This window comes from Physeter macrocephalus, chromosome 11 (genome assembly GCF_002837175.3).
Source record: "Physeter macrocephalus isolate SW-GA chromosome 11, ASM283717v5, whole genome shotgun sequence".
In the NCBI taxonomy this organism is placed as follows: Eukaryota; Metazoa; Chordata; class Mammalia; order Artiodactyla; family Physeteridae; genus Physeter; species Physeter macrocephalus.
The window spans coordinates 106,292,787-106,318,336 of record NC_041224.1 but is presented as its reverse complement, the minus strand read 5'-3'; the positions used below and the strand labels follow the sequence as shown (position 1 = coordinate 106,318,336).

The following is a 25,550-nucleotide window of genomic DNA, read 5'->3' as shown; positions in this document are numbered from 1 at the left end:
TGGTCTCTCCCGTTGCGGAGCACAGGCTCCGGACGCGCAGGCTCAGCGGCCATGGCTCACGGGCCCAGCCGCTCCGCGGCATGTGGGATCCTCCCGGACCGGGGCACGAACCCGTGTCCCCTGCATCGGCAGGTGGACTCTCAACCACTGCGCCACCAGGGAGGCCCTGCATTGTCCCTTTTTGCATCTGTCTTGAGGCCGTTTAAGAATGCAGAGATCCTAATTTTCAAGGTATACTTCCTTTGGTGCCTAATACCCGAGTAACAGTTGTATTTCTGTTTTTTGTTTTTTGTTTTTTTTTTTGGACCTCACAGAGCGGCATGTGAGATCTTAGTTCCCCCACCAGGGATTGAACCCACGCCCCCTGCAGTGGAAGCGTGGAGTCTTAACCACTGGACTGCCAGGGAGGTCCCAACGGTTGTATTTCTATATAACAAAGCTGTTGTATGAACCATTTACTATTGCCTAAAGGTTTATTTAACCATTTATTACATTTTGAATTTTATCCTGGATAACCTTCCCCCAGCATTAATCTCTGTTTTGTTTTGTGTGTACACTTGTATGAAGTTGTAATTTGGCTCTGTTTTTTGCCTAAAAAACTAATTCATATTGCCTTGAAGATTTTCATTGTCTCTGTATTGCAAAATAAGTCGACATCTTTGTAGTCTTTGAGATTTCTCATTAAGCTGTTCAATAGTTAACGTTTCTTTTGCCCTTTTATCACCGGTCACTTTCTATCCTTCACTAGACTCTTGGTTGTTGAATGACGCATGAAGCAAAATGCTCAACTTTAAAATATGTTAATTCTTGCTTTCAGATCGCAGCAGGAGACTTTTAAAAATAAAGCACTTAATTTCTACCCACAGATGTACATTACATGATAATAAAAAGCCTAGCAGGCGTAAACAGAAAGACTGGCATAGATAATTTCTTTGCATTCACCTTCAGCAGGGATGAATCCAGGAATGTATTCCAAGCAGTAGAGCAGTGTAGGAAGCCTAGACAATGTTCTAGCCTCTTCCTATTCAGACTTTCCAAGTGTATTCTCACTAGTTTGTTTGAAAAGAGTTCCCAGAACATGTTCAAATAAAAGTACAAAAAAATTTCAACATCAAACCAAGGATTTTTTTTTTTTTTTTTTTTTTTTTTTTTGTGGTATGCGGGCCTCCTTTTGCTGTGGCCTCTCCCGTTGCGGAGCACAGGCTCCGGACGCGCAGGCCCAGCGGCCATGGCTCACGGGCCCAGCCGCTCCGCGGCACGTGGGATCCTCCCAGACCGGGGCGCGAACCCGGTTCCCCTGCACCGGCAGGCGGACGCGCAACCACTGCGCCACCAGGGAAGCCCCCAAACCAAGGATTTTAAACATGACTTACTCTTGTGTGTAATTTTTAAGAAAAGATTGGCTTCGTAACTGAAAGAATGAACCATTCCTGATTTTATTCCCTTAGTACATTTCCAGAGAAATTTATTGTGTATGGCTTCTTTTTATTTGGTATTTTCAGACTTTATTTCATTTTAAAAAGGTAATTAAGTGACATACTACTGAAATTACTAGATAATAATAGAACTGTGCTTCTTTCCTCCGCTGTATGTCAGCATCCTAAATCTGATAATTCTAAACCTGTAGGCAATGTCCCAACATTCCAGTAATTAGTAACTCTGTAATAACAACACCTTTTTGTTTTGTTTTGTAGTTCTCCTAAAACTATATCAGGAACTCTCTGAGAAAGAATATGTATTAACTGAATTCTTAATTTCACCTGAGAGGAAGGATATTCAAGACCTGTAAAGTCTTTGGGGTTTCTCAAATTGTCTCTCATGGTCATTAGAGAAACCTTTGGAGTATCCTGCCTCCTTTTTTTCCTCCACTACATACTTTGGGGATACATTATATCTTTAGGGATTATTCCTTTGGGACATGGGTATTCTGAAGTACCCAGTCCCATTAGTGATATGGGAATTTCTCTTTGGTTCTAGAAGAAATCAGTGATTTCAGTAGTTTGGCTGCCTACTTAGAACCAAATCATAATAGAGTTTTGTAATAGAACATGAAAGTCATACTTCACATATTCTATGATTTTCATGTTCTATTACAGATATCAGATGTATATCAGATATACATCCATCTAAATAAACTGAATGACTGGGAAGATTTTTCAGGATTTTTGAATAGGAGCTACCAAGTTGCATGAACACTGAACTTTCAGTGTTTTATTCTTTTTTTAAAAAAGATTAATTAATTAATTTTTGGCTGTGTTGGGTCTTCGTTGCTGCGTGTGGGCTTTCTCTAGTTGCACTGAGCGGGGGCTACTCTTCGCTGTGGTGCGCGGGCTTCTCATTGCGTTGGCTCCTCGTGTTGTGGAGCAGGGCTCTAGGCTAACGCGGCTTCAGTAGTTGTGGCGCACGGACTTCGTTGCTCCGCGGCATGTGAGATCTTCCCGGACCAGGGCTCGAACCCGTGTCCCCTTGCATTGGCAGGCGGATTCTTAACCACTGTGCCACCAGGGAAGTCCCCAGTGTTTTATTCTTCATTGCTTCCACTCAGTACCCGGTCATTCTTTGTTTATTTACACATTAGTTCTTCTATAAAGTGTAGTGCTTTTGCCTGTTTTTCAAGTATGCCTCCTGTTGGGGGGACCTTTTCCCTGAGGAATTAAATATATATGGGTAGTGGTCACTTCCATTCACTGCTTTCCTGAAAGTCATGGGAGTCAAACGTTGAGGTACATGGGTCTGGGCATGTGAGCTACCAAGGGACAGCCTAGTCAGTTGGAGAACTGTAAGTTCCCACAGGCAGGCATTGTGAAGTAAATGGAGTATGCAGACACTGGCATCGGTCATACAAACACAAAAAATGATTAATTGAATTACCTGCGTGTTGCCCTAGCCACCCGTGCTGGTTGAAGTCTGTTCCGTGGTTTTGAGGTTAAAGGGTTATACTGCTTTCTCAGCACAGTAGTACTAGTCCTTTGATCCTGCCCAGCAGTCCTGCTATTCTAATTATGAAACTTTTGCATCTATTTTAGTATCCCACCATTCTGCTTAGCAGATCAGCTCAGCCAAACCTCTAAGGAGTAATTTTGCTTTGAGGGAAACCTTTAGTGGTACTGTTTTTAAATTATTGGACAGGGAATAATAAACTCCTTTTTATTTGCCTACTGTGTGCCAAACATTGTGCATTACCTTTTAATCTTCAGAATAACCCGGGAAATGTATGTGATGTTACTTTCATTTTACAGAAGAGAGAAAATAAGACAGTGAGGTTAGATCATTTAACCAGGAGTAGGACTCTGGTCTGTCAGACTTCAAAGCCTCATTCATTATCATCTCCCTACATTTAGAAATTCAGTGCTGACCCCTGTTGGAGAACTGTCTTTGACCACGACATTAGACGAGTAGGCATTCCATAGCCTGTTAAAGCTGTGTCTTTAGCAGTTGTAGAACCTTGAGAATGTAAAATTTCTTTTTGTCTTTGTATTTCTGTCTGTTAAAAGGAAAAAAAGTAGTTTCTTTTATTTAACTTAGTTATTTTGAAGATAAGATTATGTGAAATACTTCAAGCCCTACAGAGGAAAATCACTTGGTCAGTCTTGCAAATAACTCCATTTTTTAGCCAATGCAAGTCAAACTAGCCAACTGAATTTTCATCAGTCCCATGTCGCTGGGTCATTTTTTGTGCCTAGAGGCACAAGTGTGATAATAACAGTGTTTCTCCCCCCAGCCACACATACTTTTTTTAGCATAAATGTTGCAGTGAAAACAATCCCTCATAAATAATTGAGTAAGAGTTCCCTAGTGGCCTAGTGGTTAGGATTCCGAGTTTTCACTGCTGCGACCCAGGTTCAATCCCTGGTCAGGGAACATTGTGCAAGCCATGCAGCGTGCCCGCCCCCCCCAAAAAAATTAAGCAAATATTTATATTTTTCTGTTAGGCTGAAAAAATATATGTATACTTGGCCCAATTAAAGTAGGGCATGCGAGGGTGGTGTGGGAGAGCATAAAGAGGAACAGGACTCTTACCTAAATTATATATGTTATGGGGGGAGGGCAAAATGGGCAAAGGGGATCAACTGTATGGCAATGGATGGAAAGTAACTTTGTGGTGGTGAGCACGCTGTAGTGTATACAGAAGTAGAAAAATAATGTACACATGAAATTTATGTAACGTTATAAACCAATATTACCTCAGTAAAAAAAAATTATGTATATCATTATTTATGCTGGATGTCCAAAAGTGGTGTCACACAAGGTAGATATATTAATCCAGTTAGATATTCCTCATCTAGAACCTAGAATATTATTTTCACCTTGGTGAACATGTGCCAGTGAAGAGGAACTTCTCCAGATCCAGTCTAACTTGACCTCAGGGCAGTGATCCTTAAAGATTAGGTTCTTACATTCTGTCTTCAGACTTAGACCAAAACTCCAGAGTTTTACTGGAAAAAAATCTACAATGAGGCTGACTTAAGAATGAATCCATGCCCTATTTTTGAGTCATATGGGTATGGTTTCATCCATTCACTTCTTGCCATAGTTTCAAATTGGCCACCACTGAGGCTTTATGGTCCCAAGCCCAAAGGAGATAACTAAAATTTCATTGCTTTCAATAGTGATTACCACACTATAGAAAATAGTCTTTTATGTGTATTGGATGCAGCTTCTTTTGCTATACCTGAAAGCTGTGTCTGCTACAGGTCCTAAAAAGTGAAGATGCTTAAGATTTTGTGATGCCTCTTCTGAATGTTTCTGGTAGGAAATGTGCCACTGCCTGTTTACTATCTCAGCAGTCTGGAGAAGCCCTTGGTTTTGGTCAGATACCTCCGCATTACCCTTCCACAGCCCCACTCCCACACACCTTTGGCTGGAAGTTGAAAATGCATTCCTTCACAGAAGTACACTGAGTGCCCATTACCACCTGGTGAGCCAAGGAAATATTGTAATAAGTCATACACAGGCCTTGCCCTTGTGCAACTTGCATTCTAATATGGGGGTGAGGGAGGATGGATATCAAACAATTATATAATCAGTTATTCAGTCTACTACAAAAGAAATTATGGATGTTACAAGAGAATTTGTAATAGGGGCATGTAGCCTACACCATAGTATAGTTGGGTGGTTAAGAATGTGACTTCAGAAGCCACATTGCCTAAATTTGAATCTGGCACCACTTTTCATTAGCCGTGGAATGTTGGGCAAATTGCTTATCTTTCTGTGCCTCAGTTTCCTCATCTGTAAAATATACTTATTTCAAGTTTAAGAAAATTGAAACTGCTGATGCATTTTCATTGTTTAGAAGAGGGCCAGGTACGTAATGTACATTCAACAAGTTCGGCTGTTTTTTGTCTGGGAGCTCAGGGAAAGCTTTTCTTTGAAATGACGATGTTGAAATGAGCTTTGAAGGATAAGTAAGAATTAAATAGGCAAAATCGATGGGAAACCAGTTAGAAGGCAATTGCAATAGTCCAGGGAAGTGAGGATGGTAAATTGATCCAGAATGGTAGTAGAGGCAGAAGTGGATGGATTTGAGGGATGTTTAGGAGGTAAAGGTAGGATTTTAAAATATTGGATAGGGGTGGTAAGGAAGAGAGTTTCTGGTCTCTGCAGCCATGACTGAATAGGAGATGCTGGAGGATGATAACCCTCTGTGTGTGTGCGCGCGTGGTGGTGTGGATGGAGGAGACTACCAAGGAATCAGTCTCCTTGAGGTAATAAGCCTCTTATAGGGAGAGTTGGATGAGTGGGTCAGCCAGGGAGACTGGAGAGACTACCAGGAAGAGCTATTGGGTAAGCAAGTGAATTAAACAGGCCTGGAGTTCAGACGTCTGCTCAGAGATATAAATGAGAGACGTGAGTATATAGATAGCTTGTTGAAGAAAATAATGAATTGAGACCTTGTATGTGAATTAGACATTCTTGAAAAGAAAGTATAGAATAAAAAAGAAAGAAGGCCTAGGACCGAAGCTTGGTGAACTTCAACAATTAAAGGCTGGTAGAGGAGAAGAATAGCAAAGGAGAATTGGCCAGAGAGGTAGAATGAAAATCAGAAAAGTGTGATGTCCTGGAAGCCATTAGAAAAAAGTGTTTGGGCAGCAGGGGTGTTTCTGAAATCTTTATGACCCTTCCTTGGCACCCTGAGAGTTTTAATTTAGGTCTCTCACTACTCAAAGTTGGATGCTCGTGACTTAGAACATCTATAGCAGGTTAGGCTGACTGAAGCCGGTTAGTTGAACATGATCTTTAGACGCTAGAATCTAAAGTATAGTTATTCCTGTTTGCTGTAAATTAGATTTAATGTAGAGGAAGCAAGGGCTACAGTGCATATTCAAGCTCAATAGATATTAGCCTGCTGAAATTAATGAATTATTTTGAAGGCCATTCATCTGGGTGGTGGTTCCCTCTAAGGCTGCCTAGCATCTCCAAGGTAGGTAGAGACACTGGCAAAAACAGTTTTTTTCCAAATAGTCTATCCAGCAACATTGGTTGAGTACCTCCTAGAAATAGTGGTTACATACCAAGAAGTGTGTGAGATGTTTCATTAATCCTCATTAATGGCCCTGTAATTTGAGCCCCCTTTGTACAGAGGAATGAACTAGACTCAGAAAGGTTTATTTACTTAGTGCGATAGAAACTTGAACCCAGATCCCTCTGACTTTAAGCTCATCATACCTCCACATACAAATATAACTAAAATATGAAGTAGAAGATAATTATCCCCAAAGAGTACTTAACAAAAATACTATGAAAGCTCATATGGGACTGGTTACTCTTAGCTTGACGTTGAAAAGTAGAGATGCATTAAATCCAATGGACATTTTAAAGTTCTTATATTATCGGACATTTTTGCTTTGTTCAATGCAATTGATTGCTCTTTCCCTCGGCAACACTCTACTCTCCTTGCTTCGGTGATATTGCACTCTCTGCTTCTCTAGCTTTGCCTTCTCCACCTGCTTAGTAGGTGTGGCTTATTCTGATTCTTAAATCCTGATGTTCTCTTGGGTTCCTCTTTAGCTTTTTTCACTCTACACCAAAAATCTCAAATTTGGGGGTTTCCAGCTAAGTGTTTTTTCTAACGCATAGTGTTTAAAACATTTTTAAAAATTAGTTGTCTGCATTTAAAACCCAGAAGATTTACATAAAACTCTGTATTTCTGGCTTTTGAAAAGCCTGAAGTTCTCTCTCAATCTTGGATGTATGTTTCCATATGGCAACACTTAACTAGGGCTGAATAGCAGCTGCTCTCTTTGGAATGGACATCCAGTTCTTCACAGACCCCTCACATTCTCTGTTGTCTCCCCAACAGTATTGGTGCAGTGTTTCATGCACTAGCTCTGCTCTTCATACCCCCTGGGTAATCTCCACTCTTAAAACTACTATTTTGATACTGATAACTCTGTCACCAAGCCAACTTTTATATTTATAATCCAACCTTCTATTGAATATCACTACTTAACATGCTATAGGTAACTCAGACTAAACATGGCTGAACTCATCTTTCCCTGTAAACTGTAAGTTTTACCAATTTTTATCCCCTAAGTATTATTCCACTCTGGCCTTTCTTTCCCATCATTACCTTTTGAACCACGTTCTTATGATTCAGGCTGTAATCATCTTGCTGGTTGCAAACAACAGAAATCATCTTTTGGCTAACTTAAGCAGAAGGGGAACATATTCGAAGGATATTGTGTGGCTCACAAAATCAGTGGGAATGCTAGAGAATCTGATTTAGAAAATGATCTGAAACCAAGGGAAGTTGGAAATATGGAGAACGTGGCCAGGATCATACCACTGAACAGTCTGTTTATGATGCTGCAGAATTCCAGTATCTGACATTGCTGAATATTGTCTAACTGGTTGGTTCTGGATCTTTGTATTACCACTGCAAAGTCAAGGTTTTCCACAGGAGTGGCCACTTAGACTAGGCTAGGTCATGTGCGTACCTCTTCTCCGACAAGAAGAGGAGATGGGACTCTGCCCCTCATTTCAGTACCCCCACCCACCCATCCCAGCTCTATAGTGGGGATTAAGATCCACTCTTCCATTGAAGACTTTTAACCTTGCGCTATTCTCCCAATATAGGAAGGGGGAGGCAGGAAAAAAAAATCAGCAAGCATCCACAATACAACTCTTTTCTGGACTACCACAGCAGCCTCCTGACTACTTCTGTGTCCTCTGTTCCATCATCCTCCAAATCTATTCTCTGTCCAACAGCCAGAGTTAGCTAACTAAAATGCATTTCTGATTATGTCGTTCCATGTTTCAGTGGCTCCTCATCCACCTAGAAGAAAATGCTTTAACGTGGCGTTCAAGGCTTTTTCCTTGAAGGGTCTGGCCCTTACCTATCCCTTCAATCTTATCTCCCTCTGATTTCTTTTTTGTGATTTACACTTTAGCAAGACTGAACTTCAGAGCAACTTAGAGTTCCCTCTACACGTCTCATGGCTGTTTTTCATTGCTATGCTTTGTTTTGCCTTTCCTCTTACTGTCCCTGTTGGCTGAATACCCCTTTCTTGTAGCCCACCTTACCTTCCCTAGTTAACGCCTTCTCATCCTTTAAGAAACTTGCTTGATACCTTTTTCTCCTAGTTTATTAAGTCCCTTTCATCTGTGTTCCTGAAATAGTCACTACTGTCATAGTCCCTACTCTTCACCCTCTCCCCACATGTATACACAAATGTACTCCTACCTGTTGTAAGTTCTTTGAGGGTAGAGATTGTCTTATTCATCTTTGGTTCTCTTATACTACCATATTACTTCGTATATTATATTCTCAATAAATGTCGAGATAATGAAGAGGCATTTGATATAGATCTTAAAGGATCAGTAAGATTCTGATAAGACAAAGAAATGAAATAAGGATGACATAATTTGAAGGCAAGTGTATTAGCTAGGCCCAGATGAGAAAAAATATATGACAATATTAAGTTGTCTTTTTTGACCAGCATGTAAGTGTGTACGTAGAAGAATAGTGGGAATAAGACTAGAAAAGGCAGGGAATTCCCTGGCGGTCTAGTGGTTAGGACTTGGTGCTTTCACTGCTGTGGCCCCAGGTTCAATCCCTGATCGGGGAACTAAGATCCCACAAGCCACGGGACATAACCAAAAAAAAAAAAAAAAAAGACTGGAAAGGCAAAATGTGGTCTTAAGAATTATGTCTTAACTAACAGGGAACCTTTAAAAGTTTTTAAGCAGGAAACTGATTTGGCCATACTGTGTTTTAGGAAATTAATCTGGTAGCAGAAAGAATTAGTATGGGGAGAGATCAGCTATGAGGCTTCTTTCTCTTACACGAGCTGCATAAATAAAGAAGTGGCAGCAGAAATAGGGGAGTGAGATATATGAATCCTGACTTTGCCACCTAGTTTCATGGTTGAATCACTCAACTCTAAACCTCCGTTTTCTCTTGTACAACGAGAGGACTGACTTGATATGATTGTGAAGTCTTTGCCAGCTCCAAAATCTGTGATATATTTATAGGAGAGCCTATGGGACTTGGCAAATGATTGGATGGTGGATACAGGAGGAGGTTTCAGAGGCACCTTTGAGGTTTTGAGCCTGAGTGAATGGGAAAACAGTATTGCTATTTACAGGAGTGGGGATTGGGTGTCCCTAGCATTAGTGGTAATGCTAAGATCTTTAAAAACAGGAGCTTTAAGGCCAAGTTGATCTTCTTCCTAGTTTGTAGACTAGAGCACAGAAAATAGGATTTCAATGTTGAGGGTGGTTACATTTCAGGGGAAATTAGTGCTTAGGACATATGCAGCTGTTTTTATTAACAGCTTACTTTGGGGTATTTAAGCTTGTACCATCCTTCTGGGGTTGACCACCCTCGGGCATTTGAGTGGTCTCAAGTGGCATTGCAAAGTGGACACTGGCCCATATGTCATATGGGCTGAGTTTCTAGAGAAGTGAGGTGAGGGTCAGAGACCAGGTTTTGGGGTGAGGAGTGGGTGTGTATTTTGGAGGGGAGGGCGCTGGGAGTTGTTCGTGGGTACCTGCGATTACTTTCTAGAGAGTGATACTGCTGCCCAAGGGTTGGGAGTATCAAGAATGCAGTTTGGCTTGTGGCGGAGAGAGCGCTTTATCTTTTAAGAGTAAAAGGCCCCATGTTCCAGCAATTGGGCTGACTCACTCCCATTATGGACGAAAGATTTGGCCCCTTTTAATGGGTCGTGGGATAAGGTGCAGTCACTACAGAAGGGGAGTTGACAGTGCTGCTAGAAGGCAGGGGATTCAGAGGGAGGCGGAGTTGGCCTAGTGTGGAACCCTCCCTCCCGAGTTTACGCTCTTTGGTGTGCAGAAAACAGTGTAGGTGGTGGGGGAATTTAATCGCCAGGACTAGTTTCCCGCAGCTTGAGGCCGTTCCTCTGGCCAGGCTCCTTTTTTTTTTTTCAAGCAAGCTGCAGGCTTCGCTTCGGCCCTGGAAACCGGATAGGCCTCTCCGTGCGCTCTCAACCTAACCCCGCGGTGGCGGGGGAGGGGGAAGCTCTGTCTAGTCCCGCCCATTGCGCTGTTTTGCGTGTTTGCTCCTGTGGTGAGTGGCAGCGGAGTTTAGCCAATGAGGACGCGGGGCGGGCAGGAGCATCAAGTTAGGCTGCGCAGGAGGAGGGGGAACTGGTGCTGGAGAGACAGCGAGAGGGGCGAACCGGCCCCCCACGGCCGCTGCAGGTAAAGGCACCTCTCTTACCTTGCTGGGGTGAGGCACAGCTCTTTTTCTACTTAAGGGCTAGTCGAGCCTTCCCGCCTGTAGCTTCCACCCTCACATTGCTCCCACCCGGGCATCCACACCCCCCCACCCCGCATCTTCCCGTCTTGGCCATCCCCACCCTGGAGGGCACCCCGCTAGCTCACTCCCTCAAGAGCATGTACCTCACCTCCATTTTGGGGGCTCCAGTTGCCCGACATCTCCCGCCTCTGCTGTGTGGGCCTTACTGGCACCAGCCCTGGCAGTATGAGCAGGTAATGTACCCGGGTCCCCGCCACCCCCGCCCCCAGTCGCGTCTCCTTCTCCGTCAACCCCGCACTTCCTTACCTTGCCCCTTCCCTTCCACATGAGTACATATAATTTCTGTAGTTTCTCCTTTACCCCTTGAACATACGTACATGCTTTTAGCATTCATAGTTGCCTATTTTGCTTTCCCTGTTTATTCAGAAGGACTCACTTTACCAGCCATGTTTGCCCCAAATGTCCATACTCCTGATTGAGGTTTGAGTGCTTTTTTCGGTAATTGGGAAAACAAAAACAGAGTAGCCACACATTTGGAACTGAGAATGGTGAAGATAGAGAAAGTGGCCTAGGATCTCGATCTTCGTGAGGAGAATCTCCTGAGTGTCTCCAAGTTAATAGCTCTATTTCTTATGGTCTGTGTCCTTCCATCCTGATCCTTTGCTGACCCTAAATTGTGATTCCATTCACCTTGGATATTTATTTCCCATTTCTTTATAAGATTTGAGACCCTCTGGGTTTCACAAACGTCTCCATGGTACAGTTTTTAAATCCTCCTCTTTTAAAATATGTTGGTGATTTTCATTTTAAGCCTTCTGATTTATTTTATTTTCAAGGGATTTCTTCAAACTGCTTCTACCCATCTTGTTTCCATATCGTGTTTATGTCTTCCTGCCTGCCTGCGCTGATCTCTTGAAAGGATAGTTTCCAATAACAAGATTAATACTTTGAAGTAAAATAGTTTGTTCTTTGAACAGTTAGAGGTTAAGTGGGCATGGCTGCTACTTTCTAAAAGTGCATATTAACCCCCCAGAAAAGATCAGTTTTTGTCAATATGGCATTCGTCTGTTATCTTCTAAGAGGATGGACAGTACAGAGAAATCTGTAAAGGGAGAATGGATGTCTGTAGTTCAGTTTATATAATTTTATGTCTTAGACAGCTGGACTAATTTCTGTTTCAGTGTTTCTCATCCATCATAAACAATATGATAAACTCCCTTTTGAGAGACCATAAGAAATCTTACCCCATCACAGAGATGTCGATAATCCTTCCAAACCAGGCATACTTCTTTCTCTGCCCCCCGCCCCTACCCATGTTGTCTTTTACAGATCCTCACAGACCAAGAGATATTGTCCAGTTTTATTGAATATACATAACCTAAACAATGAGATGTTTTCCTTTTCCATTTGACAAATATAAAATTATAACACCGAATGCACATTTTCAAACTTTGCATACCTTCCATCTCCCAGTTGAGAATCACTGCTTAGTTGAAAGGTATGGGGAGATTGAGATGGAAAAGTATAGAGTAGAATTAAAACTAAGTCCTTTATGATTGGACAGACAAGTTGTTATTGAAATGGGCAAGGGTAGGGAGACACGTTAAAATAAGAACAGGAGAGTTGGGACTCTAGATTACTAAGAAAACCCAGAAGAACTACATTAAATATGATAAAGCTGCAAAAAAAATCAGTTTATTTCGAGGGAAGGGAGTAGTTTCTCCTTAAAGAAGACAATGAGATGAAGGGCTTTATATAAAGAATTTCTCTGGCTTGTTATTTGGAAGTTTTAGATGGGTGGCCTTGGATTTTAACCTTAACTTACTACTTAGTTCTACTTCTCCCCCTCCCCCCCAAGGTTTTCTGTTGTTAGTCTACTCATTAGTTTGGAGTTACGGAAAGTGATTAAGTGCAACCATCAAGCTCTGTCTTTCCTTCTGAGCATATACATATATTTCTCTTTGGGGCAGTGGTAGGTGAAGACTGGCTTTTCATTCTCAATATGATTAAAGTTTGCTATGATTTCTTTATCTAGGCAGTTGCTTTACTTAGGGATATACTAAGGGTTTCGTATATTTGAATGCTTAACATCTATTTATTTATTTAATAAATGTATTTATTTATTTATATTTGGCTGCATTGGGTCTTCGTTGCTGCACACAGGCTTTCTCTAGTTGCAGTGAGCAGGGACTACTTCACATTGCAGTGGCTTCTCTTGTTCCGGAGCACAAGCTCTAGGCACGCGGGCTTCAGTAGTTGTGGAGCACGGGCTCTAGAGTGTAGACTCAGTAGTTGTGGCGCACCGGCTCAGTTGTTCCATGGCATGTGGTATCTTCCCGGACCAGGGCTCGAACCTGTGTCCCCTACATTGGCAGGGGGATTCTTAACCATTGTGCCACCAGGGAAGTCCAACATCTATTTATTTTTATTACCAGGGTTGGAACCATGGAAAGAGAATTCTGCCAAGCTCATCTACCATGGGGTAGATGAACTTGGTAGAGTAGGCCAGACATGGGTATAGCCAGGATAAACCATAAGTAGGAATAGAAGGAGGGGTGAAGAAAATTGGAGATATGTTTGGAGAAGGTTTATTCTTTTGAGAGTCAAGGACAACTTAAAGATGTGAGTTAAAAAAAGAAGCTGGAGACTAGGATTAAAAAAATTGTACAAGATGAATTAGGTCAGTAGAGGTGAGTTGATGGGATGGGACTGAGAAGTAGTGAGACTTGATGCTGTGGCATTAAGTCAGTGGTGAGGTTTTTAAATTATTGGGCCCCGACTGACCCAGGAGAAGCAGAAATTTGGTCCAAAAATTGGGAAGAGAGATAAATGATAAGTGCATTGACCTTTAAAAACTTATACTTGAGTCATATGGAAGTAAGGAAATATTTCAGAAGCTATTAGCCTCGTTTCTCCCATTAAAAAATGAGATCTCTCTCTCTCTCTCTCTCTGATGTTGGGCTGTTGTGGAGGGAAGGAAGAGCATTTGGGTGAATAAATAGCAAGGAGTCCTGGAAAGGACAAAATACCCCATGGAAGAAAAGGCAGGTTATAAACTATTATCAGCATAAACTTTTAGTTAGTGCAAACTTTCACTGTAGTTTTTTTGTGACACTTAACTGTTAGATATTTAGTGTAACTTCTCTGACAGTGAGTAGGAGGTGAAAGATAATAGGTGGCAAAGTAGGGCATAACTAAATTAAGAAATATCCATAACTTAAAAAAATAAATAAATTTATTTATTTATTTTTATTTATTTATGGCTGCATTGGGTCTTCGTTGCTGCATGCAGGCTCTTCTCTAGTTGTGGCGAGCAGGGGCTACTCTCCATTGCGGCGCAGGCTTCTCATTGTGGTGGCTTCTCTTGTTGCGGAGCACGGGCTCTAGGTGCGTGGGCTTCAATAGTTGTGGCACGCGGACTTCAATAGTTGTGGCACGCGGGCTCAGTAGTTGTGGCTCGCAGGCTCTAGAGCGCAGGCTCAGTAGTTGTGGCACATGGGCTTAGTTGCTCTGCAGCATGTGGAATCTTCCCAGACCAGGGCTCACACCTGTGTCCCCTGCACTGGCAGGCGGATTCTTAACCACTGTGCCACCAGGGAAGTCCTATCCATAACTCTTCTGATCACCATTTTGAGTTACTTTGGGGCAGGTGTTAGATAGGAGAGGCTGGAATGAGCTAGTGGAATAGTTTAGCAGGAGTGGGAAGTGATACGGACCCTGGTTGAGATGTGAAGGGTATACAATTACTGAAGCTAGGAAGATCTTGTTTAACATTGGTGGAGATGCCATGTATGCTTTGTAATTTTGACCGATGTGCCAACTACTGATGAGTCTGTTCTCTTATCTGTGTCTGATTTTTCTGGGCTACTTACCCACATTATATTGTTTTACAAGGATAACTGGAGTGGGTTAAGGAAAGGGGAAGAAAAGTTTGGGGGTTGTATGGAAGAGCCTTCTTCAGTCACGTCTGTACTGTGTCACTGACAAATTTCTTCTCATATCTTCTAAAAGTTAGGAGAAATGGTGTTATCAAGCAAGGCTTTCCTGGATTGACAAATATTGATATCATATACAAAGAGCAGATACTACATTTTCATATAGTTTAGTTAGGTGGTGATGTACTTATAATTCCTTGTCTTAGTTTTTCCTTTTCCCACATTTTATGAACTTAAAGCCCCAGATGAGGATTTAGTAAACATAATTTCAGTTATTTGTAGGACAGTTTTTCAAGATAGGAAGTATTCTACTGTCTCGTCTTGGAATCAGGGAATAACAGTTTCTCTAAGGACTGAATGGTTCATTCCAGACGCTGCAAGCAAATATTTTAATTCATTAAATTTTTTTTGAGTAGCTATTGTGTATGTGATATTCTTCTGGTTCTTTAGGGATCCACAGATGAATAAGACGTGGTTCCCACCATTCAGGAACTCTTCTTTCTCGGGGAAAGAGGAGCTGGGCCACCGTGCAGGGTTGTGCAAGGTGTGCATTGCATGTGTTCACTATCATCATAGATAATGTGTTTAGTATGACAGTTTTCCAGCAGATAGCAAACAAGTACCTTGAGTAGGCAGCTTTTTATAATTTGCACAAAGGAACCTTTTGGGCCTTCAGAGGAAATGGACAAGAAACTTATGATTTTAACAAAATGTTAAATGTAAGTGCTTTAAATAAGGTGCAGACAACACTGTGGATATTTAAAGAAGGTGAACGGACCAAGTCATCACAAATTGCTCACCTTATGGAGGTTCAGGGCTCACCTTGTGTAGTAGAAGACCTTTGAGGGTGTCAGAGACTTTAGCTGGAAGAGAAGTTTGGGAGGAGCCTGGTAGGGATGTTCCAGGAAGAAACTACAGCATAATAGGCAAAGTCATGCAGATAGGAGTGTCATTAAGGGAACTGTATTGTCTAGTTGGACTGGAATGTACGGTATATATAGGAAGTGATGAGAGCATAGGACGTGATGAGACTGAAAGTTGGGAATATAAACTAGAATGAAATTGTAGAATTCTTTGAATCTCTTGCAAAGGAAGTTTTTGATCTTAAATATGAGAAAGTGGGGAGGGGACGTCATAACAGAAACACTATGTATAGATTCACTGATAGGTTAAGTAGAATAAAGTTTGTGAAACTTCCTGGGTAAGATTATACTATAAGCTTTGTTAAAGGTGGTTATTTTTGCCAGTAGTAAGTAAAAGTATCTAAAATACAAGGGAAACTTACAAAATACAGTATATCCAGAAGCCTTTAGCTATGTTCACTGAAGTATTGCTGGTATATTGTTAAGTTCTGTCAACTTACGAACCTGAAATAGAAGGTGAATGAATGTTAAATTTCCTGATCTCTACCTAAGAATGATAATTGTAAAAAGAAATGGACAGAGATAGCTGAATGATCTTGACAGACATAAGCTTCGAAGTGCGTAAGAGCCCCAAAAGGGCGTTGGATTGTTTCTTTTTTAGTTTTAGTTTTAAAGCAGAAATGTGGATGTTCTTTCCGCTGTGTCTCTGTCCTCAGATTACCTCGCATTTCCCTCTTCTCTTATTATTTTGATGCTATTTGATATTAAGGCTAGAAATTTTCCCTGAGGTCACCTACTTTGCTTATTTGTCATTTGTCTTCCTACAACAGGAGTTCCACCATCTTCCTCTGAAGACCTAGCCATCTTGCTCCATGAAGGTCAGGACAATCTGACATGCACTTGTTTCTTGCCTCTTTACCTGAAGAGTAGTCCTCTTCCGTTGTGTACATTTTTTTCTTAATAGGGGAGGGGAGGGGAGAGCCATTACCCCCCCTCCCCTTCCCTCCCTAAACCTTGGGGAAGTAACCCCCATTGCTTTCCCAAGATGGCAGACCCCATCATGGATCTGTTTGATGACCCAAATTTATTTGGCCTGGACTCTCTTACTGATGACAGCTTCAATCAGGTTACACAAGACCCTATTGAGGAAGCCCTTGGACTGCCAAGCTCTCTGGACTCCTTGGATCAGATGAACCAGGATGGTGGAGGTGGTGATGTGGGGAATTCATCAGCAAGTGACTTGGTCCCCCCACCAGAGGAAACAGCCCCCACAGAACTTCCCAAAGAATCGACAGCTCCAGCTCCAGAATCTTTAACCTTGCATGATTATACCACTCAGCCCGTCAGCCAAGAGCAGCCAGCCCCACCTGTCTTACAGACACCGACGCCAACATCAGGACTTTTGCAGGTCTCCAAGAGCCAGGAGATCCTGAGCCAAGGGAATCCTTTCATGGGTGTCTCTGCCACAGCTGTCCCCTCCAGTAGTGCTGGAGGGCAGCCACCTCAGTCAGCCCCTAAGATTGTTATCCTTAAGGCCCCACCCAGCTCCTCAGTCACTGGTGCCCATGTGGCACAAATTCAGGCCCAAGGTATCACCAGCACAGCTCAGCCCCTCGTGGCTGGCACAGCCAATGGTGGAAAAGTCACTTTTACCAAAGTGCTAACCGGCACTCCCCTTCGACCTGGTGTTTCCATTGTCTCTGGTAATACAGTGTTGGCCGCCAAGGTCCCTGGGAACCAGGCTACTGTTCAGCGCATTGTCCAGCCCAGCCGACCAGTAAAGCAGCTGGTCCTACAGCCAGTTAAGGGTTCAGCTCCTGCTGGAAACCCTGGGGCCACAGGGCCCCCACTGAAGCCTGCAGTTACACTGACCTCTACACCTACCCAGGTGACTTGAGTGAAAGGGGGAGGTGAATTTTGGTTTAGTAGAGGGCCCAGCAACTGTGTGAGAGCAAGCACAGGAGAGCTGTCTCTAGGAAATCCTGTTTAAATTCCATCTTTACTTTTTATCAGTTAGTATTGACAGCAATGTATTTATTACTTACTAGGTGGAAGCAGTTAGTGTTAATGTATTTTTTGGAGCTCTTACTACATATTTACACTGTGCCTAGCTGGTGCTGAACAAGATAGACACAGTCCCTGTCCTTACAGAGCTCACAGTCTGCCAGGAAATACAGACCTTAAACAAGAACTCATAATAATGTATGATATAAAGTTATATGAGTAATATAGGAAGCAGTGGGAATGAGAATCATTTTTGGAAAACTACATTTATTTATACTTGCAAGACTTACGGAAGCTATGTGTATCTCTCCCCTGTTCTTATTACTAAGATTGTTCTCCTCTGACTTTGCCCAGTGAAAAGGCTAGTTTCTAGTATAAGAAAATAGAGGCTCTAGTCTCTGAATCAAGGGCCAGAAGAGTTTGGGCGGAGGGGAAGACAGTATTAAGATAAGTAGCATTGGTGGAGAGAAGCTATAAGGAGGTGGATTTCAGTTCAGTATAGACTTTTGTTCTAATAGATTTCCAGAAGATGGAATGACTGCCATAGAAATAGAGCGAGCCTCCCAACAGTTTCTGAAGAACAGGCTTGATACCCGCTGGGCAGAGGTTATATAGAAAAGATCTTATCAGGAAAGAGTGGAGGATGAACAGAAGGAATTATACTGTGTTTTTTGACCCTCAGCTGTTGTAACTCTAGGATGAGGAAAACTGGTGTAAATATTAAGGGGTCTGCCATTCTTTAATGTTCTACCTCTCTTGCAATTTCCTTTCTTCACTCTAGGGTGAATCGAAACGCATCACGCTGGTCCTCCAGCAGCCACAGTCTGGAGGTCCCCAAGGACACCGGCATGTCGTGCTGGGGAGTCTGCCAGGCAAGATAGTGTTACAGGGCAACCAGCTGGCAGCCCTGACGCAAGCCAAGAATGCCCAGGGGCAGCCGGCCAAAGTAGTGACTATCCAGCTGCAGGTGCAGCCGCCACAGCAGAAGATCCAGATTGTACCGCAGCCTCCGTCGTCGCAGCCACAGCCCCAGCAGCCATCCTCAGCCCAGCCAGTGGCTCTTTCCTCTGTGCAGCAGGCTCAGATCATGGGACCAGGGCAGGGCCCAGGACAGAGACTTTCAGTACCGCTCAAGGTGGTGCTGCAGCCCCAGGTGAGACTTCCATAGTTAAGGAGGGAAACACATCCCTTAGTCTCTGGCTGTTCCCCTCGGCAGTCGCTCACTGTCGAACATGGGGCCAGTCTAGGTTCATACCTCTGAAGTGAGATGCAGACTTTTATTTCCTTCACCCGTGGAAACCTTGTTGTAATTACATCGTGAAAAGATTTGAGGGTTATTATTGGGTTTGGGATCAGAAATGATTTGTCTGGTATTTGTCTTTGAACCGTTTCATTTACAATCTTTTAATGTTCTTGTGAAATGAAAATGACTGGAAATATCCTCTCATTTGAAACATAAATAGCCTTAAAGAGGTCAAGTGATTGTCCTTCCTCTCACCCCCAGGGAGATGAAGGTAGGCCAAGAGTAGAATTTGAATTTTTTTACCTTTAGCCTAGAGACCAGTGTTGGCTGTATTGTTTGAAAACTTTCTGGAATTATGGAGATGAGTATTGACATTAGGAGCCTGGCTTAAGAATACTGAAGGTTAATTTGGCACAGTTCTTGCCTTTTCTCATCCGCATCCCACCAAAAAAAACTTTTTTTTTTTTTTTTTTTTTGGAATGTGTCTCTAGGTTCAGTAAGACTTGGTCTGAATCTGGTTCTTGAGGAATTAGAGAGCTGACGTTTCTAGCCTACCTGCTTCAGAGTTGTTTTATTCAGGTTATTTATCTACAAGCATGTTGAAATTTTAGTGTCTTTATTTCTGTAGGCTGGCTCTTCCCAAGGGGCCTCTTCTGGGCTCTCCGTAGTTAAAGTTCTAAGTGCCAGTGAAGTGGCAGCTCTGTCCTCACCAGCAAGCTCTGCTCCACATACGGGGGGCAAGACGGGAATCGAGGAAAACCGTAGGCTGGAGCACCAGAAGAAGCAAGAGAAAGCAAATCGGATTGTGGCCGAGGCCATTGCTAGGGCCCGTGCCCGGGGCGAACAGAACATACCTCGAGTCCTGAATGAGGATGAGTTGCCTAGCGTTCGGCCTGAGGAGGAAGGTGAAAAGAAACGCAGGAAGAAGAGCAGTGGGGAGAGGCTCAAGGAAGAAAAGCCAAAGAAGAGCAAAACATCTGGTACCTCCAAAACCAAGGGCAAGAGTAAGCTAAAGTAAGTACCACCCTTTGCTCTTTTGACGGGACATTTCAGGATAGTGCATACATTTTAAAATTCGTGTTGTATTCAGCAGCTACAAAGTTCAAGGTGATCTCTCTATCATAGAAGATAATGAGGCCTTTCTTTGCTCTGTCCCAAGTGAACACCAAGGTATGGGAAAGATAGCCAGTCTTGTGTTAGGGGTTACATTTAAAAGCTGTGCCTGTGTTTTTCTATATTCTTCCCGATTTTGTATCACCATAGTGTGGAAGACTTCTCACTAGCCTCCTACCACCCACACCAGTAAAAGAGAGCTGCTGTAGACATAGCTGCCCTGTTCTTACATTTCATCTGTGAACTGGGGAAGATTTCAGCAACCACTGTCAGCCTTAAGCAGTCTTGACAGAACCATGGCTTGCCACATAATTCTTGTCACGATTGACAAGAATTCCTTCCGTGTCTTGTAGCTTCACTCCTTTCTCTCTAGCTTCCACTCCCTGAGATTCTTCAGGCTTTGTGGTGTAATTATAATAATGCTTCATATCTGTACAGGACTTTTCAGCTTTAAAAAGCAAGTTTCATATCTATTATCTTGATCCTCAACAGCTGTCAGGCCAGATGTTATCATCAGTATTTGCTACTTATAAAACTAATGCCCAGCTAGTGACAGAACTGGAACTAAAACAAGGCCTTGTAATTCTTAGTCAAGAATTCATTCTGCTGTGTTATTCTACCTTTCTTCAAGTATTTGTGGATACAGTGGTCGCAAAGATTTGTCAGATCTGGTGTAAAGGTCAGCTGGTATTTTAGAAACCCTAATATCTTCTTTTTTCAAACATGCTAGCTGTGTGTCCCACAGACTGAAGATCTAGACACTTATGCCTGGAGACTTTGTACGTGATGGTTTAGATTAATTATATTTTCTTACTCCTAAATTTTCCTTGCCTTCACTGTAACTGAATTTGGTTTTTCCTTTTTAGCACCATCACTCCTGTGGTGGGTAAGAAGAGAAAGCGTAATACCTCATCTGATAATTCAGATGTGGAAGTCATGCCTGCACAATCACCCCGGGAAGATGAAGAAAGCAGCATTCAGGTAAAAGGAGCCCTGAAGAACTTACTGAAAAAAATCACGTTTTACTTCTGACAGACAGACCAAGAATAGATACTGAGAGACGATAAGCCTATGCACATTTCAACACTTTTTCTAAACCAGAGGTAGTCCTAAAAAGTAGAAGAGGCAAGATCTGGTCATGGTCATGTCTTTTTTTTTTTTTTTTTTTTTTTTTTTTCTGTACACGGGCCTCTCACTGTTGTGGCCTCTCCCGTTGCGGAGCACAGGCTCCGGACGCGCAGGCTCAGTGGCCATGGCTCATGGGCCCAGCCGCTCCACGGCATGTGGGATCTTCCCGGACCGGGGCACGAACCCGTGTTCCCTGCATTGGCAGGCAGGCTTTCAACCACTGCGCCACCAGGGAAGCCCGGTCATGTCTTTTAAATTTAAATTTTTTTTAGGCAAAAAGCATATTACTATAAAAAAGCAGTACTCATTTTCTCAAATTCCAGTGTTTCAAAGACTAAGCAAATATGAAATTATGCTGCAAGGTTGTTGTTTTGGGTATAGCAATACTTTGGTTTCTCTTAGAACTGTCCAGCTATCCCCCTTTTGCCTTACTTCTTTCAAAACTTCAGGGTTTTCAGTTCTTGCCAGAACATCAGGGTTTTGGCTCTGAGAACTGGGGTGTTTAAGGTACAATGTTTTTGCTACCTTTTGAAGATGAGAAACATTGGGAAGAGAATAAAAGAAGCTGGACCAGAAGAACTTTAGTCCTCTATCTCTGTTGCCTTATGGTACCATCTTTGGCTCTAGTTTCCAACCATGGAAAGAATGTGCTGTTAATGATTCAGGAGACCCATGGTACTTCTAAGTAGCTCTCATGGGCCTGGCCAGGTTACTTAGCTATGTGTAAATTCTTTATCTGAAAAATGGAGGTTTGGACTAAACAAACCTCAGGTGCCTCACTAGCTATCAGTACTTTATAAATGTCTCCCCTCTTTCTTTTTTTCTTTTGATTTGAATTTTATTTTATTTATTTTTTTATATCCCCTCTTCCTTAATATGCATTCAATACCTTGATAAACTGAGAATTCGGTTCTTCTGGGGTATTTTTACATGTGAGAATACCCAGGACATTTTTTTAATTTTAATTTTAATTTTAATTTTTATTTTAATTTTTATTTTTATTTTTATTTGCGTTACGCGGACCTCTCACTGTTGTGGCCTCTCCCGTTGTGGAGCACAGGGTCTGGACGCGCAGGCTCAGCGGCCATGGCTCACAGGCCTAGCCGCTCCGCGGCATGTGGGATCTTCCCGGACCAGGGCACGAACCCATGTCCCCTGCATCCGCAGGCGGACTCTCAACCACTGCGCCACCAGGGAAGCCCAGCCAAGACGTTTTTGAAACGGAGAATGAGGCAAAAGCTAGATTTAACAGACATTAGAGTATATTATGAAATAATAATTATTAAGAGTTTAAAATTAGAGAAGAAATAAGAGATTAGATAATAGAGTCTAGAAGAGGATTCAAATAGTTGTTATGAGAAGTTAGTATATGAGTTTAAAAGGCCATTTAAAATCAGTGGCGGGAATTCCCTGGTGGTCCAGTGGTTAGGACTCTGCACTCTCACTTCTGAGGGCCCGGGTTCAATCCCTGGTCTGGGAACTAAGATCCTGCAAGCCGTGTGGCGCAGCCAAAAAAAAAAAAATAATAATAAAATAAAATCAATGGAAAGAAAGACTATTTAATAAGTTAGGACAACTGGCTACACATTTAGGAAGAAATAAATAAAATTGGATTTCTTGCATTACTCTTCAACAAAAACAATTTCTAGTTTAATCAAAGGTCTAAATGCAAAAATTGAAATCATGAACCTTTATAAAACATGGATAAGTTTTTTTTTTAATAATTGTAAAATCAGGTAGATCTTTCTAAGGAGAGTATTAAAATTCAGAAGTCATAAAGGGAAAGATCGATACATTTAACTGTATAAAAATTATGCATGTGCAACAACAACAAAATTCTCTAAACAGCATAGTGGTTAAGACCACAGACTGGAGCAAGATTTCTTGGGTTCTCATCTTAATGCTACTGTTCACTAACATTGTCACTTCAGGCAAGTTTACTTAACCTCTTGGTGTCTCAATTTCCTCATCTCTAAAATGCAGATAGTAATATCTACCAAGTAGGGTTGTTAGGAGGCTTAAATGTAAACGTTTATAAAGCACATAGAACAGTGTTTAGGTAAGAGAGCATAGTAAGAGTTATAGATGTGTTTGTTAAATAAACAAAGGGTTAAATAATGTGTTTGTTAAATAAACAAAACACAAACTGAAGGCAAATCTTTGTGATACAAGAAATACAAAGATTAAAAAAAATTTAAAAGTGGTGTATTAATATGCTAGGGTTGCCAATACAAAATACCACAGATTGGGTAGCTTAAACAACAGAAATTTATTTTCTCACAGTTCTAAAGGCTAGAAGTCCGAGATCAAGAGGTCAGCAGGTCTGGTTACCTCTGAGACCTCTCTCCTTAGCTTGCAGAGGGCTACCTTCTCACTGTGTCTGCACATGGTCTTTCCTCAGTGTGTATATCCCTGGTGTCTTTGCGTGTGTCCAAATTCCTCCTCTTTTAAGGAAACAAATCCAGTTGAATTAGTGCCCACCTTAACTTAATCACCTCTTTAAAGGCCCTGTCTCCAAATACAGTCACATTCTGAGGTACCAGGGGTTAGGATTTCAACATAAGAATTTGAAGGGATACAATTAAGCCCATAACATTGGTAATACCAGTGTTGGCAATGGAGACCTCACAGTCCCCCAGGTCTTTTCTCCAGAGGTAATCTCTGTTACTATTTTTGTGTATCCTTCCAGAAATATTCTTTACTTTCATGAGCACTCTAATTCCACTCCCACTTACTGTAAGTATTCCATACCTACTCTTCTGTACTGTTGCTTTTTTTCTCCAACAATATATCTTGAAGGTAGTTCTTTATCAAAAAGATAGATCTAGCCATTCTTCCTCACACTCTGTTTTCTATTATGAAAAATTTGAAATATACACCAAAGTAGAGAGATTATTTAATGACGTCCCGTGTTCCATCATCCCAGAAAGTTTCCTTGTACCCTCTTTTCAGTCAGTTCACCATCCTCTCCCCCACACCTCCACATAGGCAACCATTGTGCCCATTTTTATTACCATAGATTAAACTTAGCCTGTTCTTGAACTTCATGTAAATGGAATCACATAGTATGTACTCTTGGGTCTCACTTTTTTCAGCATAATGTTGTTCAGATTTATTCATGTTGTTGATGTATCTGAAGCTCATTCTTTTTTTTTTTTCTTGAGAAATGTTTTTATTTATGAATATACACAATGTTTATTCATTCTGTTAGACATTTGGTTTGTTCCCAGCTTGGAGCTGTTATGAGTAAGCCTGCAATGAACAGTCTCAGTACACATACTATGTGGACATAGGTTTTCACTTCTCATAGCTGAATTCCCAGGAGTTGATAGACTGTGGGGTAGTTAAACATTTAACCATTTAACTTTATAAGAATCTGCCAGCTTCCGAAGTGATTGTGTCATTTTACACTTCCACCAGCAGTGAGAGTTCCAGTGAGAGTTCCAGATATTCCATATTTTGACTATAGCTTAATTTGTTTAACCAATCCCCTGTTGATAGGCATTTAGGTTTTCTCTGGTCTTCTACTACCACAAGTAATGCTACAGAGATTTGTATATATGTGCAAATTTATCTGTAGGATAATATCTTTGAAGTGGAATTGTTGGATCAAAGGGTATTGTCAAATTTTCTTCTATAGAAGTTTTCTTCATGCCAGCGTGTACTCTCACCAACAATGTGTGCGTTCCTGTTTCAAATACTTGATCCAACTTTCTGATTTTTGCCACTCGGTTAGGTGCAAGAAAAAAAAAAAGGGAATCTCAGTTTAGTTTTCAGTTGTAACAATTTTATTCTGAGTGTGAGCATCATTTTACACTAAAAGCCATTGTTTTTTTCTATGAACTGTCTATTTATGTTTTTTGCCCATATTTCTATTGTATTGATCTGTTTCTTAGTGATTCAAAAGACCTCTTTATGCTTGGGAAATGTATCATATGGCATTTTTTCTCTAGTTTATTATTTGTCTCAACTTCATTTATGATGGATTATATTGATATTACACAGATATCTTAAACTTTTGACAAGGTCAAATTGATCAATTTATTAGAAACACCTTCTCTACTCCAGGATTATTAAAAAAAATTCTTCCACATCTTCTTTTAGAAATTTTATGTCTCTTTTTTTAACTTTTAAATCTTGCAGTCTTTTTGTAGATTTGTTTCTTACATCCACTAGGTGGCTAGTCATCTGTTTTCAATCCCATTTTATAGAATAATCCACTTTTTCCTCACTGATTAGAAGTCCTGTTTTTATCATGTTCTAAATCCACATAAGTATTTTAGTCTATATCTGGACATTATTTCCTTGACATGTTTATCTGTTCTTGGAGAGGTACCAAGTTGTGTTAATTAGTATAGCTTTATATTGTCCTTAATATCTGGTAAGGCCAAGTATACGTTTTCATATTTTTCCTGGTTATTCTTAGATGTTTAGTTCTCCATTTGAATTTTATTTTTTTAAATTTTTATTTATTTATTTATTTTTTGCGGTACGCGGGTCTCTCACTGCTGTGGCCTCTCCCGTTGCGGAGCACAGGCTCC

General features: G+C 41.5%; 1 protein-coding gene across 5 annotated transcripts in view; it reads left to right on the top strand.

The window, feature by feature from the left end:
* CHD8 (chromodomain helicase DNA binding protein 8) overlaps positions 1-25,550 on the top strand; it is a 58,441-nt gene that overhangs the window by 2,652 nt on the left and 30,239 nt on the right. For 3 of the 5 annotated variants that reach the window (XM_007104800.4, XM_024133777.3, XM_024133768.3), the window contains exons 1-5: positions 10,587-10,665; positions 16,352-17,409; positions 18,307-18,678; positions 19,397-19,782; positions 20,748-20,862. In XM_007104800.4, coding sequence (XP_007104862.1) covers positions 16,567-17,409; positions 18,307-18,678; positions 19,397-19,782; positions 20,748-20,862 — 1,716 coding nt within the window. In that variant the 5' untranslated portion in view covers positions 10,587-10,665; positions 16,352-16,566. Of the gene's footprint in view, positions 1-10,586; positions 10,666-16,351; positions 17,410-18,306; positions 18,679-19,396; positions 19,783-20,747; positions 20,863-25,550 lie in introns of those variants that run through there. The other 2 variants (XM_024133783.3, XM_024133773.3) reach the window with 2 other exon arrangements.